General features: G+C 37.5%; 1 protein-coding gene across 2 annotated transcripts in view; it reads right to left on the reverse strand.

Annotated features, from left to right (window-relative positions):
• The window catches only part of Abca12 (ATP binding cassette subfamily A member 12), a 157107-nt gene extending 132846 nt beyond the window's left edge, over positions 1–24261 (reverse strand). For both annotated transcript variants that reach the window (XM_026402361.2, XM_026402360.2), the window contains exons 1-2: positions 24193–24261; positions 12295–12388 (exon numbers count right to left, since the gene is read on the reverse strand). In XM_026402361.2, the coding sequence (XP_026258146.2) occupies positions 12295–12388; positions 24193–24261 (163 nt within the window). The remainder of the gene's footprint in view (positions 1–12294; positions 12389–24192) is intronic.
• Positions 24262–24584: the final 323 nt, after the last annotated feature.

Raw genomic sequence — 24584 nt, forward strand, 5'->3', positions numbered from 1 at the left:
CCGAAACAACCATGTAATAACACAAAGTTCATTTCCCTTTGAGCCCTGTGGGTAGTCATTATTAAACTTTCAAACCACAAGGAGTTCCATAGCTTCTATATCATTAGTATCTAAATCCTGAACTTTAAACATAGTGCTCTTTCAACCAGTAGGGCAAAATGACAACCTTTAGAATAGAGGGGCACTCTGGGCTGTACTCCTATTTTCCATTGACTTGTGAATAAATTTGAACAAACTTCTTTTTTTTCCTCCAGCCTTCAATTATTGTTGCACCAAATTCATCCATTTGTTCAACAAATATTTGGCAGGTGACTACTAAGTGCTAGGCAATATTCCAGAGAGTGATTCTGTTAGCTATGCCAACAGCAAGGTGAGCATATCTAATAGACAAGAGTGATTCTGTTTGATAGATTGCATGGTGAGTAGAAAGAGGATGTGCATAGTCAAACCAAATTAGATCTTGGCTTCCACACTTAGTAAGATCTGTCACTAAAATCTCTGAAAATAAATGACTTTATCTATAAGATAGTCACAGTTCAAATAATATTTAACGAGTGCCTCCATGTGCAGGCACTGTGCTAAGTGCTAGAAAAGCAGCATGGACAAGCAGATGACTCCACTGTGATGGGACAGTGTATTTCAAGCACATTTGCATGCCCTTACTGCATCATTAGTTTATGTGGGGGTTTAAAATGTGTCCACAGAATCTTTGGAAGTTTTTCCTCAAAATGTTGAAGCCTAATTCCTTCACCTTTGAATGTGGGTCAGGCTCAGTGACAGTATAGAATATGGAGGAAGTGATGCTCTCTGGCTTTCATGGCTATGTCATTAAAAGAACAGCTTCTGCCTGCATGTCTCTTGGATTGCTTGGTCTTTGGAAAGTCACCTGCTGTGTCCTGAGGACCATTAAGCACCCTAGGAAGAGTTCCTCTGAAGAGAAGCTGAGTCCACCCACCAACACTTAGCACTTGCTATCCACGGGAGCAATCTACCTTGGAAACAGCTCTCGTCAAGTTGTGAGATGACTGCAGTGCTAGCCAAAACCTGATTGCAACCTTGAGAAATCTGAGCCCAAACCTTATAGCCAAGCTACTCCCTAATTTATAATCCATGGGAACTGGAGGACATTAAGAGTTTATTGTTGTCACTTAATCTGAGAGGGAGGGCAATTTGTTATATAGCAATAGATAACACATAACCTGTGATAGGAACATCTGGGTGAGTATAAACAATTACAGTGACAAGGTTTTCAAATCCCCTTTTATTCACCTCCCATGTGGGCAAATACAAAATTAAATAATTCCTCACATATTTCCATTATTACAGGATAAAATCCACACTCCTGGGTTATATTCAGCCCTACAGAATCCAAGTTGATCTATTGGCCAAAATAGTTTACCCATTTTTAACCAGTTACTCTGAGAATTCCTACCTCCAAGATTTTGATCATGCCTTGTCCACCTACTCTTCTTGTTATATATTCATCTTTTTTCCTTCCAAGCATATTTTCATCCTGGGGTAATTCTTAATTACTTTAATTCATAGCAATTTTTTTAACATCCTGTAGTGTTCATTACTAATGCTGCTCATTTAATACTCATTTTCCTAAGTACTTGTGCTGTTGCACATCAGCATTAAATAATCAATAAATATTTGCATGCTTATCATGTGCAAAGTACCAGAGCAAAAGCTATATTTGCTGTTTTTACTTTAATCACACTTAACTTTTTATTTTTAAAATCTATTGTGGCACACCTTCCAGGTGTGCTTCTTCACTCCACAATTAAATTGTAAGCAACTTGAGGACAGAAAGTAGTCCTCTTTTGATAGCCAAGCCACATCTATACAGATATGAAATTTCAGAAGTATCTTTTTACCATCTCTATATAGGGTAGCAGCTTCAAAATAGTGAAAAGATTTTGACATTCATCATTCTCTTGCTATTTATGAAACTGGAAGTATAGTGTTATACCACTAGAGTGTGAAGCACTTGTTTATGTGAAACTGGGTTCCTTGGGCCATGTAACTTAACCATGAAATCGTTTTGGAGGAACAGCTGCTCAGGAAACTGCAAACACTTCAATCCTTTGTTGTCAATGTGACAGTACTTTCTGAGAGGAGGCTTCCTCCCCTCAACTATCCTGAAAATGTTAGCTTCAACATAAGACATGAAAAACAGCAGGAGATTTCTGATATCTTAAGGATTACAGTGGAAAATCCAGTGCTGACGTGAAACAGAGGATGCTGGCAGCCACTGAAATGCTGCAAAGTAACTCAGGGGAAAGCAAGTTCTTCCCTGAAATTATTCATGGAATTAAATCCATTCCCTGGTTAAAACAGAGAAGAGACAAATACACAAAATACTAGCAACAGCAGGTGATACCTATATTATTTTCTTTTCAGTTGGCTGTAATTTCACTCTCTAAATCTGTCCTAAATTGTATCGATCTCATTTGGACAGTATAAGATTAGAGCATTATGGCCAAACTCGCATTGAAAATTCCACATTATAAAAAGTAATTCTCTATTGTTTTAAAGAAATCTGGCTTTTAAAAATATGGAAAGAAAATGAGGGATTAGCCAGGTACAATGGTGCATGCCTATAATCCCAATGGCTCAGGAGGCTGAGGCAGGAGGAGAACAAGTTCAAAGCCAGCCTCAGCAACTTAGTGAGGCCCTGAGCTACTTAGTGAGACCCTGGCTCTAAATAAAATATAAAAAGGGCCAGGATGTAGCTCAGTGGTTTACAGACCCTGGGTCCAATCCCCAGTACAAGAAGAAGAAGAAGGAGAAGGAGAAGGAGAAGGAGAAGAAGAAGAAGAAGAAGAAGAAGAAGAAGAAGAGAAGGAAGGAAAGAGAGAGAGAGAGAGAGAGAGAGAGAGAGAGAGAGAGAGAAGAAAATGAGGGATTAAACAAGAGGTGTTAAAAAGAACAGAAAGATAGGAAGAACCTGGGGAAGTAGGCTGGGTGCAGTGGCACACATATGTAATCCTAGAGGCTCAGGGAGGCTGAGGCAGGGGGATCAAGAGTTCAAAGCCAGCCTCAGCAAAAGTGAGGCACTAAGCAACTCAGTAAAACCCTGTTTCTAAATAAAATACAAAATAGGGCTGGAGACGTGGCTGAGTGTCCCTGCATTCAATCCCTGGTACCCTCCCTGCACCCCCAAGAAAAAGAAACTAGGAAAGTAGCTATGTCTGAGAGAAATCTATAGACCTTACAGTCCCACAAACACTTTTGAGTAATCAAGGTGTCATGAAGAAGAAAATTGAAGTGGGAGTTACCAAACCAGAGCTCCATGTCCAACCCACTCACCTGCTCCTGTATCTCTCAGCCATTTTCCATACCGCTGCAAAATACCATCTGACCCCAGGGGCCTTCTGTTGGCTGTGTGTGTTCATGTGTATGTATGTCTATGTGCGTACTTGCCAGATGCACAGAAGAGTCTGAGACTACACTGAAATGTCAACAGTTCTATTTGGAGAGTAAGATTATGCAGAATTTCCAATTTATAAATTACCTTTTTTAACTTTTATTAGTGAGCTTGGACAGAAAAATACAAAAACATTTTTAACTGCAGTTAATTGTTTAAAAATTCCCATGTTTTTTCATCCCCTTCAAAAGTCTAACTCTTCAAGTCTAATACTTTTGGTATTGACAAACAGACTCATCTCCCACATTTTTAACAAATATCATACTCTTTTAGACAAGCGATTCCAAATTCCTGGTACACCTCTTTCCTATACCACGTCCTTGCTCATGTTGGTTGCTGTCTGTAAGGGACGCAAAGACCCTAGTTGCCTACCCTGGGAGACTTCTATTCACCCTTCAAGACTCTGCTAAGACCAGACTTTCATGCCAAGCCTACTCTGATATTCCAAGCACTGCTGTGTAAGCTGAGGCAAAGAGAATTCCATGATCCTGAGCCTGATTTTATTTTAAACTTTGATACTTTGTTCATCATGGAGTTTTTGCATTTAGTTTTTGATTTCTAAAGTAATTAAACTGACATATAATTAATCTCAAGCACTGAGTTTTCTTATCAACTTCTCAAATTTTGTGCTACGCTGGCCTCATTGTAACCACAGTCCTGACTCCAAGCAAAGTTGCTAACTCCATCTTTGCCGCTGCCATTGCTCCTGGATCTGCTCCACTGTGAGATTGCTCACATTGCATTATCACTTCTGATATCTTATTACTCTCCTCTAGGCTCGATTCCTTTGAGGACTCATGGTTTCCTTCATCAGCACTTAAGGTATCTAATAGGTATCTTCTGAATGTGTGATGATGGCAAGAATACATGCTGTGAAACTTCAAGTCTCTTAAATGTTCTGAACCTTAATTTCCTTATCTATCCAATAATGATATACATACATATATAATGATATAAATAAACACAAAAAATATATTCTGCACTAAGCTCTTACTATAAACCAAACACTTTCCTAAGTATTTACGAATTTTTAGGTCATTTTACTCTCACAACAACTCTATAAGGTAGGTGCTATTATTAATCCCAATAAATAGATGTGGAAACTGACACTCAGCATCCAACAGACTTGCCCAAGGCTTATGTTTAAACTCAGGCAGTCTGAGTCCAGAGTGTGTGCTCTCAATTTTTTATCATGGCTTCTCATAGTAGTAAGATTGCATTATAAATATAAATATGTAAACATGTAACCAAACAAAGATTTTATGTCTGAAAATGTGCAAATATTAGAGGGCATTGATATTCTGCTCCCTCAATAAAATTCTAACTGACCAGAGAGCTGGAGAATATTGTGTGCTGTGGCATTTCTTCCACAAGAGCTACTTCACTCTAAAAATACATTCGTTCATTTATCAAAGACAAAGGACAGAGTGTGACCTAATCAAAAAAGAATGAGGAAACTTGAATAGAGAGAGCAGCATAAACTGACTATAGGTTGGTGGCCAGATTTCCTGATGCTTGAAAGAATGTTTAACACCTGCCACTTGGGAAAACGTGGTCAGCCAACCACGCAGGCCCTCATCTCCTGTGAAACTCCCACAAGTGAGGGGGAATCTGCCCAAATGATTCCCTTAACTCTGGCTCTTAGCTTCAAAGGGATATTGGAAACATCAGCTGATACCAGCAAACTCAGCAAGTGATGCTATTATACCTGGGAAAGTATTTTAAATAAATAATTATTCATCTTTACTTATCAGGTAGATGTAGATGCTCATGCTCCCTATGAGAGTAACAGGAAGCCCCCTGCTCATTGGGAAAGGAGGATAAGAAAGGGGTAAAAAAGACACTTGACTCCATTAGCTGATTTCTGTGATGCACTTGCCTCTGGGAAGCATAACAGGCAGATCCCCCAAAGCGGGGATGATACAGAAAGAATAGAAAATGAAATAAAAATGAGACTACCTCTGTGTGACCAATAGCTATTCTCCACTCTATTTTTTTCCTTGATGATTAAGCTGCACTGCACTTCAGAGGCTTTTTCTGGCTCTGTGGTGCAACTCTGTGTACTGAGTCCAGGAGGACCTTCATTGAGAAACCCTTCTGCCATGGTGTCTGGCACTAGGGAGTGCCCATGTTCACTGCATGAGTGTCACAGCCGGAGCTGCAGCCAGCCCCATTAGGAGTGGGACAGAGCTATGTTCACCTTCTTCGCCTTCCTCCCATTTATTTCAGACAGCTCTGTGCAGAATGCTAGAGGAAACAGAATCCCCATCTAATCCTCATCTCTATTTCTATGAATTTCACAGAATTTATGTCCATGTTACCATGTGACGGGTCAATACTATTTCCAAAAAAAAAAAAAAAAAAAAAAGTCACTAGTTAACTGATTTAGGAATGAGGTCCTGGTTGCAAAATTTAAAAACTGCACTAACATTTCCAAAAATGTATTAAGCAAGAAGCAGACTATAAAATCTCCCATATAAAAATCTTTCCTAGGCATTCAGAATTCCCAGGTGGACCTAGCTGAGAAGGAGTCATGGGCTTCCTGTTCATTTTCTTTTTCAATATGACATTTTTGATGACATAGTCATATTCACCTGGATCTGAGAATTTAAAATCTGAGAATTTAAAATCCAACTAAAACAAGCTGCCTTCTTGTCTTTACCCACTTCATATTCACATTGAGATTTTGGTTTTGTTTTTATTGCCCACTTTTGGGTGAATTTTGCAATCCAGTCACATCATCTCCATCTTTTAAAATGCATCAAATTCTGACCTCTGGCACTCCTGCTTGCGCCCTGTGTTAGGAATTGTGCTGCATCAGGTGTGAGTGTGATGCTATGAGGTGATTTCTGCTGCCACTGTCATGTCTGATGAGTGAGTCAAGATGGGAGCAGCGAGAATGTCAATGCAGGTATACGCAACACACCAATGAGAGAGATGAAGAGATGATAATTGGAACTGGAGTGATGGGGAAGGCTGCGGGGGGTGGAGTCTTAGATGTGAGTTTACATTCTGACAGCGCTGAAGACAAGACAGGAGCATGTGCATCCCTACATGGTGGGGATGAGTATGGGATGTAAGGGCATCCAGCCATCTTCTCGGAGGCACAGGCTCCTGACTGCAGAACAGGAAGAAGAGGCAGTTGGAAAAATTCTAATTATAAAGGTCTCAAATGATGGGAAAAAAGGAGGAGAAACTTGAAAGGCTCAAAAGATCTTTGAGGAGGATTATTTGATGATGAAACACAAGAAGAATCAGAGGTAGGACTTACACAAGCATGCACACACATGCACACGCTCATATACACAAGACTCATATACACAATACTACTGAAGCAATCAAGCGTGGAACAATGGGATCTGGAGCCAAGAGGTAACCAGCAGGATGGAAAGGAAGAGGTAATTCCAGGATGCATTTCACAAGACCAATTGTAACCTGAAAGCTGGTGGTTATGGGAGGTGAGGAAAAGGGAGAAGTCAGAGATGACTCAGGCATTTTGAACCTGAGAAACTGACTAGTGTTGCTGGAACTCAGGAAAATGGAGAAACTGGATGAGGCAATCTCCAAGCAAAAGATTAGTGGTGATGAATCCTGACCTTCCCAGAACAAAATAATTATCATCATAAGTATAAAAACACGCATGGATCCCACAAACACCAATTGATCAATAATTTCAATTTCCCTTCTCATGTTTTTTTCCTAGATCTGCTGACAAGTAGAAAACCCAAATTCACTTTTATAGCCAGGTTCAACCTATAAGTTTTGAGCCAATAAAGGTAGTAAACAAAATGATTTACTGTGAGTCCCTCAATTATGAGCATTGAATCATGGGTGTGCTAGGGAGCAGGAACACCCAGGAGTCCCATACACATGCACCTGCTCCCTTCCATGAAGACACCACAGGAAAAGTCATCAGAAACAGCCTCACTCCTCTGGTGTCACAACCCTCACCCATGAGAGGCCTCAAAGGCTTTTTTCAAAAGAAGATTACACAATAGTTTCCTCTGAATTATTCAGGTATTGTAAGTAAAACAACCTGTGTGGATTCCACAAAGCAACAATTGATCAATAATTTCAATCTCCCTTCTCACACTTTTTCTAAACCCGTTGATAAGTAAAACTAAACAAAACAAAACAAAAAATTCATTTTTAACCCAGGTTCAATCTATAGCAATGGTAACAGAGAGCATGAGGAAGAAAAAGGAAACGCTGGAAAAATGAACCAGGCCTAGGATCACCTTTGTTGGCACCTATGACCTGAATAAACCAACTGTCTGCAGGTGAGAACTGTCTAATGGACGTTTAGGATCCAGCCCATAGTAACCATATGTACCCTGATAAATTAACATTTCTGTGCCTTAGTTTTTTCCTTTTTTATAGGGGAAGGTGCTAGAGATTGAATCCCAGGGCACTTTACCACTGAGCTATATCCCCAGCCCTCTTTTATTTTTTGTTTTGAGACAGGATCTCACTAAGTTGCTGAGGGCCATCTCAAACTTGAGATTCTCTGACCTCAGTCTCCCAAGTTGTTTGGGATTACAGACATGCACCACTGTGCCCAACTTTTGCCTTAGATTTTTCATCATTAAAATAGTTCAAAGAGATGATGTGATACTAACTAAGGTAATATATAAAAGTACTCAGCACAATAACTGACACAGTAAGGAGTTAAAGAAATATTACCCCATGTTAATTATTTTTCTGCACACTGAAAACAAAAGGTATGCTTTGGGAGTCAAAAGACATGCTAGAAGCTTTAGGTGATCTTGCACTTAACAAAGCCATTTAGTCAGATTTGGTTGGGTGGTGCTTAGTATAACCCTGGGATAATGGAAATTTGAATATAATTCAATTCCATTCTGCTACTAGCTCCTATTTTCTAATGTGGGGTGGGTTGAACTTCTTATCCTCTGAGGAAGCTGGGATGTTAAAAAGTAAGTCTTGGGCTGGGGATGTGGCTCAAGCGGTAGCGCGGCGCTCGCCTGGCATTCACAGGGCGCTGGGTTCGATCCTCAGCACCACATACAAATAAAATAAAGATGTGTCCACCGAAAAATAAAAAAATAAATATTAAAAAAATTCTCTCTCTCTCAAAAAAAAACAAGTAAGTCTTGAGGTATTTGGGGTTTAACTGAGTGTCAAGATGTGCATGGAATAATTTCCATTATACTTTTAGTGATATTTTCACTAGCAATTGAAAAAACATTGTTTTCATTAATGTCACAAAAATATGACTACTTGTTCAACATGGCTGCAGTGTGTGTGTGTGTGTGTGTGTGTGTGTGTCTACTTATCTCCTGTGGCAGGATTTTACTGTTCTTGAAAAACACTGCAATACTTAGAAACTGCTTGCCTGGACTTTCTTGGGTATGTCTGTATCAAAAGAAGACAGACTCCTGCACATTTTGCCTTAGTCTAAACGTATTTGAGGAGGTTCATGTTGTTTGTTTGCCTTTGCTCCCAAGCCTATGGGCTTTAAAGTTTGCCTCTAGACAAGCCACTGCATGCGGAGATTGCAAGAAGTTGGAAGGACTTCAAACTTGGCGCTTTGGCCCACTGCCACCCCGTGTGAACACTCAGAAAGCATAAGGGCCTGCCTGCCTGTCAGGCTGGAGAGGTTTTCTTTACCTGGGATTTGCAATTTGCAGAAGCTAGTTACCTAAGTTGTTTGTTGCAACACAAAAGGAAGGGAGTGAAGACAGATGATATGTATTATACTATGGATTGGCATGCACAGTGACAGGGGTTCACTCACCAAAAATCCAGACTTCTCTAGGTGCCCAGCAGCCAAAAAGACTCAACAGGGATTTTTTCCATCATTAATTATGTTTTTTTTTCTGAATAACTTGTCAAGTTATGCAGACCTGCCAAGCTTTACAGGGAGCAGAATATGCCCATGGGATTATAACTCATTCTCATCATGGCCAAGTTTCAGCTAGGGGTGTAGTCTAAAGTTCTATCTTAATTTTTTTTAATTGCCCAACAAACACTGCAGCCCAGAAAGGACTTGAACTTTCAAACAGGACATGATTTCCATGATGCTACACCAGGGTGACAAAGAATTAGTCAGATGGAGGGTGCATTCTACATAAAGTGCTCATAATGATGATAAATGAGAAATACATTGAAATGCACCTGTTCCCTGTATTTCTTGATTTCATGACAGAGACAAGTAAGAGGGGTTCATATTTTTAATTTCTAATGTTTAGTCCTCTTTTACTAAATCTAAATGAAACAACATGAAAAATGAGTACTAACTCCTAGATGTAATAAATGTGAATCCAGAGGCTCAAAACCAGATACTGGAGCCAGTCTGCCTGGGCTCAGATTCTGGCATCACCACTTATAAAGTGTGCAACTTAGTCAAGTGACTTAGCTTCTCTGTGCATTAGTGTTTCAACTACAAAGGGCATAATTCAGTTACCACCTCAAGAAATTATTATTGTTTATTAGCCAGTTTTAATCTTTCAGCATCATAAATAGAAATGAGAAACAAACAAAAACAAGAACCACTTTGAAAACCAAGTAAAAATACCTAAATTTAAAGTGGAAGTTATTCCCCCTCTATCACCAGAGGAAAAAAAGTAACTGCTTCTTTACTAGTTTTGGGTTCTCTAGATTGCTCTACAGAACAGCAGTTTTATACAATTACAATTCAATGTATGTTTTATACTTTGTTGATAATGAGTTGAAACTGTAGGAATCATTTTTATTTGGCTCTTATTTATCCAAGTAAAAATTTCCAGACCTAGTAAGAATTAGTGTGTGAGGGTAAGATTCAATAGAAATCTACTAGACAAAGAATAAGGAAAGAAGGTCTATAATATGTTTCTGTCCTATGCTACACGATTGAGTTTTGGCAATCTACAATCTCTCTGGGTTCCAGGTTTCTCATCTGTAAGGCAACAGGGTCCTTCCCATTCTGATAACAGACCAATGAACTAATTTTTAGACTGAGATCTATGTAGTCTAAGAGACTATACTTGCAGTGTTGAAACTATCCTGTAATTTTGTTCTCTCCTTGCCTCAGATTTAATCACTTGATGTCTAATTATTATTACAGTATGATAGGTACACAGTAAAAAAAAAATCATTATTCATCTCCTTTCAAATGATGTGCTTTCTATTCAGAGCCCTCTAGATCAAGTCCAGGAGTCACTTGTCACATTGTTTCTCATTTTCTCTTCCTAATTTAGTGGAATTATAAGAGCTCTAAGGCTAAGGATATGGTTTAGGTAGAGAATTTGCCTGGAATGTGTGAGGCCCTGGGTTCAATCGCCAGCGCTCTTAATAATTTTTTTTTTAAAAAGAGCTCTCCATGATTTTTCTCCATATACCTCTCAATATTAGAAGGTAGTACCGATAAGTTTAAGACTATCCATTCCCAAACTTTGTATTTCTCTCTTCAAAGTTACACAAGAGGAAATTGAAAAACCTGTTTAAAAAAATAAGAAATTGGTGCAAATGAGCTGTTGAAAGGAGCTATTAAAGTCCTACCACTATCGTTAGCAAACTCATCATTAGCATTGTAAACCAGAGCATTTCAGAGCATTTGTCCTACTTCCATGTTGAATCTATTATTTCTGAAGTCCATACCTTACTTACCAATCTTGTAAACTTAAGATAGAAAAGAACACATAGATTCCAACAGCACACAATGAGATCAATCTGTCTTGAAGAACTGACAGGGGAACACACACACACACACACACACACACACACACTATGAAGAGAATAAAATTGTCCTGTTTTCATAGCAACTTAACAAAAGCTGATCAACTTTATATAATGACATGTGCAAAAGTCCTTTAGAAATAAGGTGCTATTCAAATGTAAGAAATTATTTATTATAGCTCTAAGAGTTTACAAGCTCTACACTAATCGAGTTGATATTTCTTTTGAATTGCCCTATAATGTGTGATTCAAGTAGACTCTGCCACAGCTCTCCTCTTATGTTTTTTAGGACTGGGTAATTGAAAAACACTGCCCTTATTTTTAAAATCACTAGCTTGCTGTTGTCTTTACAAAGTAATTCAGCATTGTATTCTTTTACATAACCAATTACTATAATTCACTTGAAATACAAACTGTTTCACAAAAATTAACATATAATGAACATTTTTTTGAAACTTGAAACAAATCGCCTGACTTTTATTCCTCTACTTAGAAAACTTGTTCCAAAGGGATAAAAAAACAAAAGCAAATGCAGCATTGGTCAAATCTCTGGTTTGGAAAGCTCATTTGCTCCAGTTCTGAGGTCGTTTTAGAGTCCTCTCGGCATTTCCATTCTGGATCTAAAAGAAAATAATGAACCGAGTTGGGCATCCTGCCCATTTTATAACTTGGCAATGATTAAATGTTACTGAAACAGCACTAATTAGAAAACAATCTTCTTTGAAACTAAACGTGTTGACACATTTACAACACTCAAATGGCTGTGAAGAGAGAAGAGAGTTTTATAGTCCTCTGAATTTCATTTGTCCAGTTGATCAAATACAAGTCTGTGGTTTCTACTACAAAAGTACAGAATGATCTAGCCTGATACTGCTACTGGCTTATGCTGCACATATCAGGGTGAGATTTGTGATATAAATAATAAAAGAGTCAAAATTTTATGGAGATTTAAATATTCTGGTTCCAGTATGCTTCAGACTTTTCTAGATATTACAACTTTTCTAATATTACAAATGTAACTTTTATGTTTGAAAACTGGAAGAAAAACCATACAAACACCTTCAAGTAGTTTTTTCAAGTGGAAAAATACTCCAAGAAACAAATTTTAGAACAAGACACTGAAGTGATACCCCAGCAAATTTTAAACAGCATCCCAAAGTGAGGGAAACAAATAAATCTCATCTACTTACAAGTTGGTTTTGCTGTTGGAGGAAATTTGGTCCGGGTAATAGCCAAAATTATGAAAATAATGACTGGCCATAAGATCAAGACAAGTGTCCAAAGCTGCAAAATAAAAAATCATAGGAAAAATTGTTAATCAAGTTCTTGAGTCAACAAAACAAAACAAAAACAAAACCCTGAGTACAAGAGGTATGTTACATCATAATATACCAAGGTGGATATTTGACTCTCCATAAATATGGTTATTAAGAAAGGAATGAGAAACTTTTAAAAATACAAGAGACTTTACAAGAATGATTGCTCCAGGATTAACACCTAGAAATGTTCTTCTGAAGTTTCCTTTCTGGTCACTTGTTATGACTATCCCAAGAGTGACTATCTTAAAATTCAAATATGATTGGTAACTTCCTTACTTAAAAATCTCTGAGACTCAGGAGGCTGAGGCAAGGGGAACACACATTCAAGGTCAGCCTCATCAATTTAGTGAGGTCCTATGCAACTTAGCAGGACTCTGTCTCAAAAAAAAAAATGGTTAGGGATATGGCTCAGTGGCAAAGCATTCCTGAGTTGAATTCCCAGTACCCCCCTCCCACACACAAAAAAAATTATATGAGTTTCTCAGGTGCTTCTTAGATAAGAATAAACATTCAAAACAGGACATATGAAACCCAGCATCATTTCAACCCAGGCCTGTCTTACTACTTCCAATATGAATATTCTGTGCTCAGCCACAAATACCCGTATGTGCCTTAGAAATGGCTCCATAAATAATGTTGAGCAAATCAGTGAATTAATAAACTAACAAAATGAATAATTGAGTCAATGAGCAAGTAAGCCAACAGGAATTTGAAGTTCTCTGCAAACCTCCCTATGCCACTGCAATATTCTGTATCTGCTTTCACAATAGAACTTCACATGTTAGAGTCAACATTTTTTTTGGGGGGGGGAGTGGAAGGGGGCCAAGGGCAGGGAGTGGTTCCCAAAATAAACAAGCAGCTCTTATGATAATAACAGTTTCTTTTTCACCCCTGAATTTTCACTACCTGGTACAAAATAAATGCTCAAAAAAATGCATACTGCATGAAAATTTAAATTTCTATTAGAGATTTTCACTTTAAGGTGCATTAGCAGCCACTATTTCTTCTTATGTAGACACGATTCAGTTTGAAAGTCACTAACTGCTTAATATTTTATATACCTATAAAATCGGCTCCAGAGCAGTGAAAAACATATTCACAAGAACATTAACTGTAATACGCAAACAGTTACAGTGCTCAAACCAAACGATAGAGAACATACCCAGCCCCTATTAGATAAAATTAGACTTGGAACTCTGCTTCTGTTACTTCTGTGGTCACACTTGCTATCTTTCCTCTCCTACTTTTCAGAGAATTTTGGCTTCTGCCAAATCTCTTTCTGCCTGGGGCTTTTCGATGCTCTGAAGCAAGCCAAACCCAATCAATTATTGATCCTTCAATAACTCCAAGCCTAAACTTTCAACTAAAATCCCCAACACGTGTCTAAGACCACTATTCTCTTTACTAGTAGGCTTGTCGCCAACTTCTTAGACTTTGAGTAGAGGGACCAGTTTTAAAAAGTAGAAGAAGTTCAGTGGAGATGGAAGGAAGTTTAAGGTGTTTGGTTTGATCTTAGCTGAAATGCTCCCAGGTAGAACAAATTGCTTGATATGAAACAGCATTTCTCAGACATTTGTGAACATGGAAATCATTTGGGATTTTGTAAGCATGAAGATTTGAATTGAGTAGATTTTAAGTGGGGCCTGAGATTCTATACTTCCAGCAAACTCCCAGGGTAGGTGATGCTGCTGGTTCATGGACTATACTTTTGGAAGTAGATGTATGCCACCTTACCCAACTAGCAGGATTGTTTATAAGGTCCTGTGATGTTTTTGTTATAAAGTTTCTTTGAGATCCTCTAGTGGATAGAATTCAGGGTATATTAAAACAAACAAATTTGCTTTTCAATGCTTTGATAGTTGAATTTCAATATAATTTGTTATTTTTAATCTTACTTTTTTTCATTTTCATTTTTGAATTTAAAAACATTATTCTTAAAAGGGCCATAGGTTTGACCAGATTGCCAAACATATCTATAGCATCAAATATATTAAGAATCCTTGATCTGACCCAACTCACTTGTTTTATTCTCTGGGTGTGGAAAGCTAGCATAACTTGTCCAAACTCACATATGCAATTAGGAAGCAGACAGGGGACAAGGATCTGATCCCAAGATACATAGCCAGGAATTTTTATAATTATTCTGCTGCTCTAAGAAGCAAAGAAGAAAGCATTACAGAGAGTGTATTGAAAAAATATGAGTGCCATAGAAATAAAAGCTGTGCTATTACTCCAGCCTAGTTTCTGAAATAGCTGAAATTTAGAGTCTCTTTTTCAAAGATCCTGGATAAAAGTAGATAATATTTTATGGATCTTATTTGAAATGTAGACTATAAAGAATTAAGGTTAAAAAAATTAACACTTGTAGGCTTATCAGTTTGGTATTTGAAGACATAGTTATTCCTTAAAGCAAGCATTCCTCTGAGTAGGTTTAGTGTCCCACAGCTGCTATTAGGCATGTCTATTCCTTTTCTATGGGAACCCTGTGAGAATTCAGAGATTGAGATCAAGTCTACCAACCCAAATAAGCAACCACGTTCAAATGAAGGTCATATACTATGGGATATTTTTAAGTTATTTTTTGATTGATCTAACTTCTTATATTTTAATGAAGATTTTTCATAAATTTTGAAATTAGTTTTAGATATCTTTTAAACCCAGACAAAAATGCAGTCTAAATCAGAAAAGTTTAAGGCAATTTAGGTTTTGTTAAAGGCAAAAATCACAACATACCCACAAACGAATCTATCATCATAAGCTCTCCCTGGGATTTTAGGTTAAAGTGAGTTGAGAACTTCACTGTATACTAATTTTAGAGGGATAATAAGTACAAAGCTCTCCACACTATGATCTTGTGAATGTTAAGTTTGACAAATTAATCACAGAATAAAAAAAAATAAATAAACAAAATTTAAATTTTCATAGCTGCAGGATTGATCTTAACACCAATTCACATATTATCATAAGAAACGTAGAAAGATGCAATGTAAAGGATCCAAATACCAACCAATGAGTTATGACTTTTTAGTTCACTTGTTTGGAGAAAGGGCTAATATATTGATTTTAACTGTATAGACCTAAGAGCTACATAAACACGTAGAATAAAGCAGGTTTTAAGGTTTGGTATATTTGCTGATATTTTAATTATCTCACACTACCTCTATGCCTCATTTGCATTTCATTCCCCTGCATTCTTGACATCTAAGGGCATATGCACACTGAATACTTCACAAGACCCTTGGTGGGCTAATCTTTGTGCTCTTTGATTTTTTCAGGTTTATATTCTACTGACATATCCCATTCTGTTCCTTCTCTTCTCCTTCCCATCCTGGACAATTCAATTCAGAAGTCCTTAGGTGACTAAAGTGGGAGGATTGGAAGTCTAAGGTCAGCCTCAAAAACTCGGCAAGACCCTCATCAACTTAGAGAGACTCTGTCTCAAAATGAAAAACAAAAAGTAATGAGGATGTGACTCAGTGGTAAAGTGCTCCTGGGTTCAATTCCCAGTACAAAAAAAAAAAAAAAAAAAGAAAGAAAGAAAAAAGAAAAAGAAAGAAATAGATAAAAAAGAAGAAGTCCTTAGTTGGGATCCAACAAGGTAAACTTCCACACAAGGACTGGGGCAGCCACAGAGGCCCAGGGAAGGAAGTGGACCTCTAACAGAGTGAAGAGGACGCGGCAATGACATGGACAAATGTGAGTGACAGAGCCCAAGTGGAATGAAGAAGATACCAGTGCAGGGACAGAGGACAGAGACAGCAGCAGGTAACTGGTTTTGTATGAAGTTGACCAGAAAACCCTCCACCAGAGGAGCATGCTTCTCACTGTCCATCAGGGGAATTACAAACATGGGGAAAAAAAAAAAAACTAGAAAGAATTCTGTGGTGTTGGGTGAGAATCAACAATATGGGCATAAACTCCACATTTCCAAAATATATAAAGAGGCTTAAATGTAGGTAAGTGCACATTCCTTATTTCCTACTTTCCTATTTTCCAGTTCCACAGGTTCTGCCTCATTTTGTACCTTTTGTCCCAGCCCTGATAACACTCACTCTTCCAACAAACTCTAGTTTCTTTTAGTGACATCTGGGAAGTAGGTGTGACCATTATTATTGAGATGTCATTATCTGTAGGCTTGACAGAGTTACAGAATAGATACAGAATATGGGGAAAGATAGACGATAGACAGACAGATAGGTAGATAGATGGATGATTCAGGTAGATTGATGGGTAACAGAGATGCTGCTTAGAGATTGCCAAAGAATGATGAGAACACATCCATGTACACAAATGCCAGCCTCTGGTTAGATCTGAGCATCACAAATTTGACCTACCAGCCAAAGTATTAAAAGACAATTTGATAATAAAAAGCCTAAGTGAATAAAGTAGAAGCCATAAGTCTATGCAGATATGAATAAATTCAAAAGCAAGCAGAAGAATTGAAAGCTTAGTAAGTACATAGTCTCAAAATACTTTGCCACAAAATGGGGCCACTTGACGTCATGTGCCATCTGATGTGATGCAGTGGGCGGAAGATAGCATTGCCTCTGTGACGTTCTTGATATTCTGATATTCTCGGCTCTAAAAATGAAGAAACAACAGATGCCATACAAAACAACTGCTCTTGAATGTTCAAGAATACCGGGTTGTAAAATTCAAGGAAACGCCAAGAATGTGTTACATGCTGGACGAAACCAGAGGCTTGAAAACTAGCAGCAGCACATGATTCTGAACTTGAGTGGCCCCAGTTCTGGCAATTGGTAAAATTTGAATTAAGTTTGAGGATTTGATGGTGGTATTGGTATGCTAGGTTGTAGGGAATGCACACAACAGTGTTCAGGGCAATGGACACCATCTCAAAAGGCTTTAGAAAAAAAAATATTTTAAATTTGAAATTCTTAAAAAAAAGGTTTAGATGTGATTTGAAAGATCTGTGCATTTCTTTTGGAAAATCCAGACTCAATTTTAAAAAATAAAGCAAAAGATTAAAGAACTGGAGAAGAGTTAAAAACAAATAAGCTTCATATCCAAGAACTCTACTACTGCAGGCAGGTGTTAAATTTGGGGGAATTCATGATGATACCAGGGTACATTTCAGGAATGTTGCAGTCGATGAATTCATCTGCCCAAAATTATGAGTTTAAATCTTAAGCAACTCTTTGAATCCATCAAATATAAATTCACTCTAAAATTGCCATTTAGAACTGATCTGGAGTGCCCATTAACAGAATTAAATTACCTAGTAATATTTGTGTCTGCATTTGCAAAGAACTACTGTGCCGAATCTTTGAAACTCTCACAAATCTAATTTTCTGAAAAATCTGGGCAAATCATGCACCATTACCCTGTCAGACCCTTTATTCTAATTTCTGCAAATCCATTGGGTTCAATTTGTGTCTGCCATTGTTATTCTTTTCTAATCAGTTTCACTAAAACATAAATAAGAAAATAAAGTCCAGGGAACTTTTATATTAATAAATATTATTGCATAGTTTAAAATTTGAAGAAAGCACTTTAAAATATAATTTGGAGACTCCATAAATTTAATTACTATATCTTGATCTTCCTAGAATATGGGTGACAAACAAACTAAATTAATGGAGGTTGCTGTCTATTGCTCACAAATTTTGTTCTTGGCTTCAACATGACCGATGCATTAAAGAAGGACACTTGATACACTCCACATAGCCACATTAACTGTTTTGCCCCTATAGGAATATACGTTTGTGTCCCTTGCATGGGGAGGTGGGGGAGTGGGGGGGGGGGTTGAACTTGATTATGTCAAAAATCAATGACACTGACTGTAAGTACAGTTACCAAATTTCAATAGGGTTTATTTGCCCAACACTGAAAACAAAAATAAAATGACTTAGCTAAAGAGTTTTCATTCCCCTCAGTGTTATCATAATCTTGGAGTCTTAAGGAAACTTAAGAATGCAATAGTCATCTATATAAGGTTTGCACCGTCATTAATACACAGAAAATTGTTGAGCACAGACTGTGTACCAAGCACTGAGGATAGAAAAATTGAGGTTTTCAGTCTCTCGAGGAAGGGAAGCAATTTTAAAAATCACGACAGAATGTAATGGATAAATGCTATGAGGCAGGAAGTACATAGAGTGTGAGAGGAAGACAGATCAAGGAAATGTGAGTTTAAAACCCGACAGATGAAAAAGAGGGTGAAGAAAAGGTATGCATGTTAGATATCTTTGCATGTGAGAAGGAAGTAGAAGTCTTCAAGCAGAAGAAACATATGGATGAAGACTCAGAGATAAGAAGGAATATTCCAGGTATAGAAATAAAGACAAAACTTCTGGTGCATCAAGAGGTAGGGAAATATTGCTATCATGTGGCTGTCCAACCTCTATTTGAATGCTTCTAGTGACAGGAGGTTCATTACCTTGTAAGACTACATCAGTGGACAACTCACATTGTCTGATGTTTTTGCTCATATTAAGGTGGAATCTTCTTCCCATGCTACACTCATTTTTCTTAGTTTGCTTTCCCCTTCCACACGAGAGTTCTGCAAGTATTTGAAGAAAGACAATCTCCTTTCCTCCTGGGTATCATCAACAATTCTCTATTAAATCTTGTTTCAGAATATCTTCCCCAGGATGAATTCTTGTTGCTAAGTGATCTTTTTATAATTTAGTGTCAGAATTTGATGTCATACTCCAAATGATAATAGCTAATATATATTGACCGTTTAAAAAGTGCAATATGCTGTTGAACACTCAACGTGCATCATCTCATTTAACGTAACAAGCTCATTTTCTCTCCCAGATGAGAAAATCGAATCTTGAAGAAATAAAATAATCTTTCCTTCCAGAAACCACTAAGCTATATAGAGCTGGTGTTTAGACCTAGAGCCTGGCTTTAGCATCAGCACAGTTAACCATTAAGCCATAGAGGAAAACCACTACAGCAGAGACTGCTGGCTCTCCTTGATCTGAATATTAGGCTTTTATTAGTTCAGCCTTGGGACTAATAAAATAGTTTTTTTAATTATTTCAATGTTAGAGAGCATTGAAAGTCATTTAAAGGTCTTCCTGGAACTGAGAATTATTACTTTTTATTACAAAATTGAAAATAAAAATTGCCCAACCTTCCATACCATAAAGTCTCTTCCTTCCTCTGATATTTATTTTTTCCCATATAAGATAGCATGGCTGTTATTTGATAGCAACAAGAGGATTCCAAGGTTCTCATCTTGAAATAAGAGCTTGGTACCTTAGATCTGGAATCAACCTCAGTTTTGCCCCCCAAATGAGAAAATACAAGTGGCTTAGTACTCTCCTTCAGTTCGGTTTTCTGCTCTTTGACACTGTCTTCCATAAATATAGGACTCATCTGAAAACTAGGACTAAGATTTTTTTTTAATTTCATGCTCATAGCTTACAATGCAATTTTAGAGATGGGTGAATTTTCTGTGATGTCTATGAAAACAATACAATGTATATTGGAAAGTAAGCCAATTTATTTCTCTATCTCCCATTTCTGAAACACCTTCATCTCTTTACGTATTATTCATTGACTCAATTTTTTAAAATCCATGTGTCCATTATGTGTCCAGCATGATAATCAATAGATAGAACTAAAACTGTTGAGCAATTAAAAGGAATAAATGGTCCAGATTCAGAAGAGATAAATGTGTTTCATTTGCCTACTGGAACATTTGACCACACAGTAGAGAGAACTGTGCAGGACCTAGTTTATTTCAAACTGGCTTAGAATTAAATTTGGAATTAGTATTTAATACTAAATTGTTCCAAAATAGAAATTAATATACAGACCAATCTGCTTCCAAAATTTGAAGCTAAGACTTTCTTCCTCCTCTTTTTTTTTAGTTACTGTGAAAAGAAGTTGTTTGAATAAGGTGAGGATTTGGAGAGAAGAGTCAAGTTTAATTCAAAATGTCAGAGATAGCAGGAGTGTCCATGAGAGCCTTTTCTAGGATCAACTGAGTTAATGTGAGAGGCACTAGCAAAATAGTTACAACAGAAAATAATCCACTGACATTAATTATTTCATTCAGGTCAAAAATTCAGAATTAGAGTTCACTTCCATCAAGATCTGAAGTCCCTCCATGATGGGTCTTTTCAGGACCTATTTTCTTAGGGAAAGACAAACCTATCTTGTGTTATCGAGCCTTTCAGCCTGCAGCTCTTTGCTGTCCCAGGACTGCTGCCTGTCATCAGCTAGCATCTCTTTAGGAGAGCCTCCCTATTGCGAAGCATCTCCTCTGGATTGTGTCTTCATTTTACCATTATTTGTAGAGCTAAATTACAAGCCCAGCAGGGTAGCAACTACATCCAATTGATTTTGTATAACACCTAACATTTCTCTTGGTACTTTAAAAAAAAAAAAAAAAACTCTTCTTTACTATTCACTTTTTTCCAATATAATTAACAATTGATATCACCACAGATATTTTAAAATTGCAATATCTACGACCTCCTTAGCAGATATGGTCTCTTCTTTGGTGGGATGTACTCTGAGCAGGGATCAGAGAATATTGTGAAAGGAAACTCAGCTCAGGAACAGTAGAAAAGAGGTAATGCAAAGAATAGACTCAGGATTGGGGAAGTCTGACTTTGATCCTTCAATTCATGATGTGACCTTGGACACATCCCTTGAGTTCTTAATTGTAAAATTAAGTCAATTAGATAATCCAAATATTCCAGAATTCTAGTCTTTGATTTTATAAAAGGAGAGATATTTACTTCAAGAGTCATTTTGAGAGAGGTCAACCTCAAAAATTGTAGCCGGATTCAACATTATTTGTTCTATTTATTTCTGACTATATCACCTTTTGTCATTCTTTTCTCATTTTTCTATTCCCGCATATACTTTTACAATAAATATACTTCCTCCATAACCCTCAGTCTACCTTAACATTTTTATATTTTTTTCTTTTTCTTTTTGTATATTATGTGTTTCTCCATTAAAAGATCCCCAACTGTCCTTCACAGACTGTTCTGCCTACCACCTTGCTATGTGATGGAATCTGTTTCAAGTTGTCATGGTGATGATGCAGACATTTTCCCTTAACATTCATTAGGGATAGTACATTCCCTGTGTCACAAAACTTAATTTCTATTTGTCTGGATATAAAAGTTTATTTTTAAAGTACAATTTCCAGGATGACATATAAATATCAGATAAAAATGTGGTGCATCTTAAGCGACTGCTTGATGGGTACCCAAGTCTAGTTCCTACACAGGGATTAGCTCCTCTCCTTAAATTTCCATGCACCTCCTTTTCACATTCCTGTCTTCTAATTTACCTCGATTTTCCTCTTTTCACATTTTAAAAATTCTATCTTCCTGGTGATCTATGATCCTAACTTCAAGACCTCTTCCTTTCTCTAAAGTGTGAAGTTTCCTATCACCTACTATCCTTTCCACCTGTGTCTTTGAGTCTCCTTTCCAATACTGAAATGGAACTAGCCCCAGGCAAATCTGTGATGAAAGCAAGGTCTCTTTCTTTACCTGCCTGTTCTCCACCCAGAATTGCCCTTCTTTCTCCTCCTTCCACACCATATTCTATAGGTGTCTCTTGTCCCTCTGAAGGGTCCTAATGGATTCTTGTCCCTCTGGAGGGTCCTAATGGCCTTCTGAATTTTACCAAATCCTGGGTTTTTTCTAACCTCATTTTCTATAACTAAGATTTTTCTGTCCTGAGCCCCATTCTCTCAAAGTGCACTTAAGATTGGAATCATTCCACGTTCCAGAATTAACTATTAGCTCATTTATTCCCCTGCCCCAGGAAAAGTGTAATTTCCAGATGCTTTTTAGGGATTTTTGCTACAGGGGAACGATGTATCACATATAATACATGTGTTATCATGGACAATTATTATGGTATCATGGGAAACATTTAGCATATCTGATTACATCTCCTTTAAGTATGTCACCAGGTCTGGTGGAAACTGAAATAGAGAAAAATTCCAATGCATCAACAGATACCCACTACTTTATATATAAGAAAGGAACTTCCCATCATAATTTCTAAGAATAAAATTTCGCAATGAAAAAAAATTATTCATCTGAAGTTCTTGGAGTTCTTCTTTTTCTAAAGTTCTAGGAATTGTAAGGAACACATACCACCTCAAACCCTGTTTGTCAGCAATAACAGCAATAACAGTCCTCAGTTCCTCCATGCTTTTATTATATATCTATATCTATATCTGTCTATCTATATATGTTGTTGATAGACCTTTATTCATTTATATGTGATGCTGAGAATCGAACCCAGTGGCTCACACATGCCAGGCAAGTGCACTACCGCTGAGCCCCAGCCCCAGCCCTGTTTTGATTCTTAACTATTAGATTTTCATCACTTCTGAACTTTTTGTCAATTTCTTCCTCACTCTCACACCCTTCCCCCAGATTTCCTTTCATCATTAATCTGAATAAAATGACACACACATTGCCCCAAATCCCTCACTAATATATTTGTTAAGTGTTTCACCATTTATAAAGCAATTTTAAATATATGAGCTCACGTAGGTCCTTCCACCCTAGAGGGTAGATGCAGCAGACCTCGTGCCTATTTTACAAGTGGGAACCTAATGCTTAGAGAACTTGTCATATGCTATGTAAGCCATGGGCGGAACACTGGCAGGAGTCCAACTCTTGTGCTCCGACTCTTTCCCTGCCAAATGCTACCCAGAATGAACCACGTGATAATTATGGGGAATTTGTCTTTTATGCTCTTTTTACAGTTAACAAACAAAAATGTTAATGATTTTATAATTTTATATCTAGCACATCTAAGAAATCACATGACACCTTATGATTTTTAACCCTGCCCATCAAATTCACAAAGGTGAATGACCATCTAACTCCTTCTCTTACTGCATACATCAGAATACTGAGCAAGCCTGAAGTGAGATAAGGTACATAGATAAACGTCGGTTTCTCTGATGCATATTATTTGCATATTATATTACACAACTGAGGCTGGAAATTCCTACTTTAAAGTGAAGCATATTGAATGTCTTTTTGGATTTCCCTGGTTTCCAAATGTTCTTCTGAATATATGACAATTCACAGAAACAAATTCCTTCCTCAGTCTCCTTGAACTCTATCAGGTGAGACTCTAATGGCTAGCTTTGTAATTTAAAAAGCAAACATTAAAGTAAGAGCACAAAAACAATGTTACAATGACCAAACATAGAAGTAATTTGGTAATAGTCTTAAAACATCACATACACCGGCACCCACTAGTTTGGCCTTTCCAGTAAATGATTTTGAGATACTGGTTTCTAAAATCTCTTCCATATTAACAACCTCCAAACTATTTCTTTTCTATATCTTACTTTTCAACCAAACTTTCTATGGCTTTTGATTTTCTAGTACATTTCTTCTCATTTCAAATGATTTTCAAATGGTACTTTTCTTTCATTCATCCCATTTTAAACAAAATTCATTAAGAAAAATTCTGAAGGCATTTTGGCCTGAACCCAGAATTCAACACTAGTTCTAATTCAACAAGTAACAAGGCACATCCTTTCCTTTGCCCAGGGCATGTCCTGATTTACTCTTTTAATTTACTGAAATCAAAAGGCTGTTTTGGGGGCATGTTAAGACTCGCCCCATTAGCTAAAAGACAGATGGAGGGATGAATTCTAAACATCCTATTTTCTGCTTTGAAAAATACCTTTTGACTCTTCTTTTTCCCTCTCATTAACATCACATTTTGGGATTGCCTGGAATGTTGTCCTGTGCCCACAGCCCCCCTACCCTTTTTTTTTTTTTGACTCACCGGCTGCCTTTTGACCCCTAGCCAATTTTTCCACACCAGGATCCGAAGTTGACGAAACTGGGAAGCCATCCTTCAAACACCCTGAAGGAGAGAGAATCCTCTCTCTTCCTCGACTCCTCAAAAGAAGAATTGTTGCCCCGTCCAACCTGCTGCGTGTCACTGAGCCAGGAGATTTTTCACGGCATAGCTTCTAGTGGGAACGGGGCTCTGAAACCCACAGTTCTTCTCTTCCTGATGGATCTTTCCTTTCAGTGGAGCTTTGATGAGGAAGCACTTCTCCACCAACTCTTCTTCCACAACGGGACCCAGATCAGTGTTTTTCAGCAACTTGTGCTTATTTTAAAATGACATCCAGTTGCTGCTCTTTGCATGAAGTCTAGACTCAAAAGAGA

Source organism: Urocitellus parryii, chromosome 1 (assembly GCF_045843805.1).
Source record: "Urocitellus parryii isolate mUroPar1 chromosome 1, mUroPar1.hap1, whole genome shotgun sequence".
Classification (NCBI taxonomy): Eukaryota; Metazoa; Chordata; class Mammalia; order Rodentia; family Sciuridae; genus Urocitellus; species Urocitellus parryii.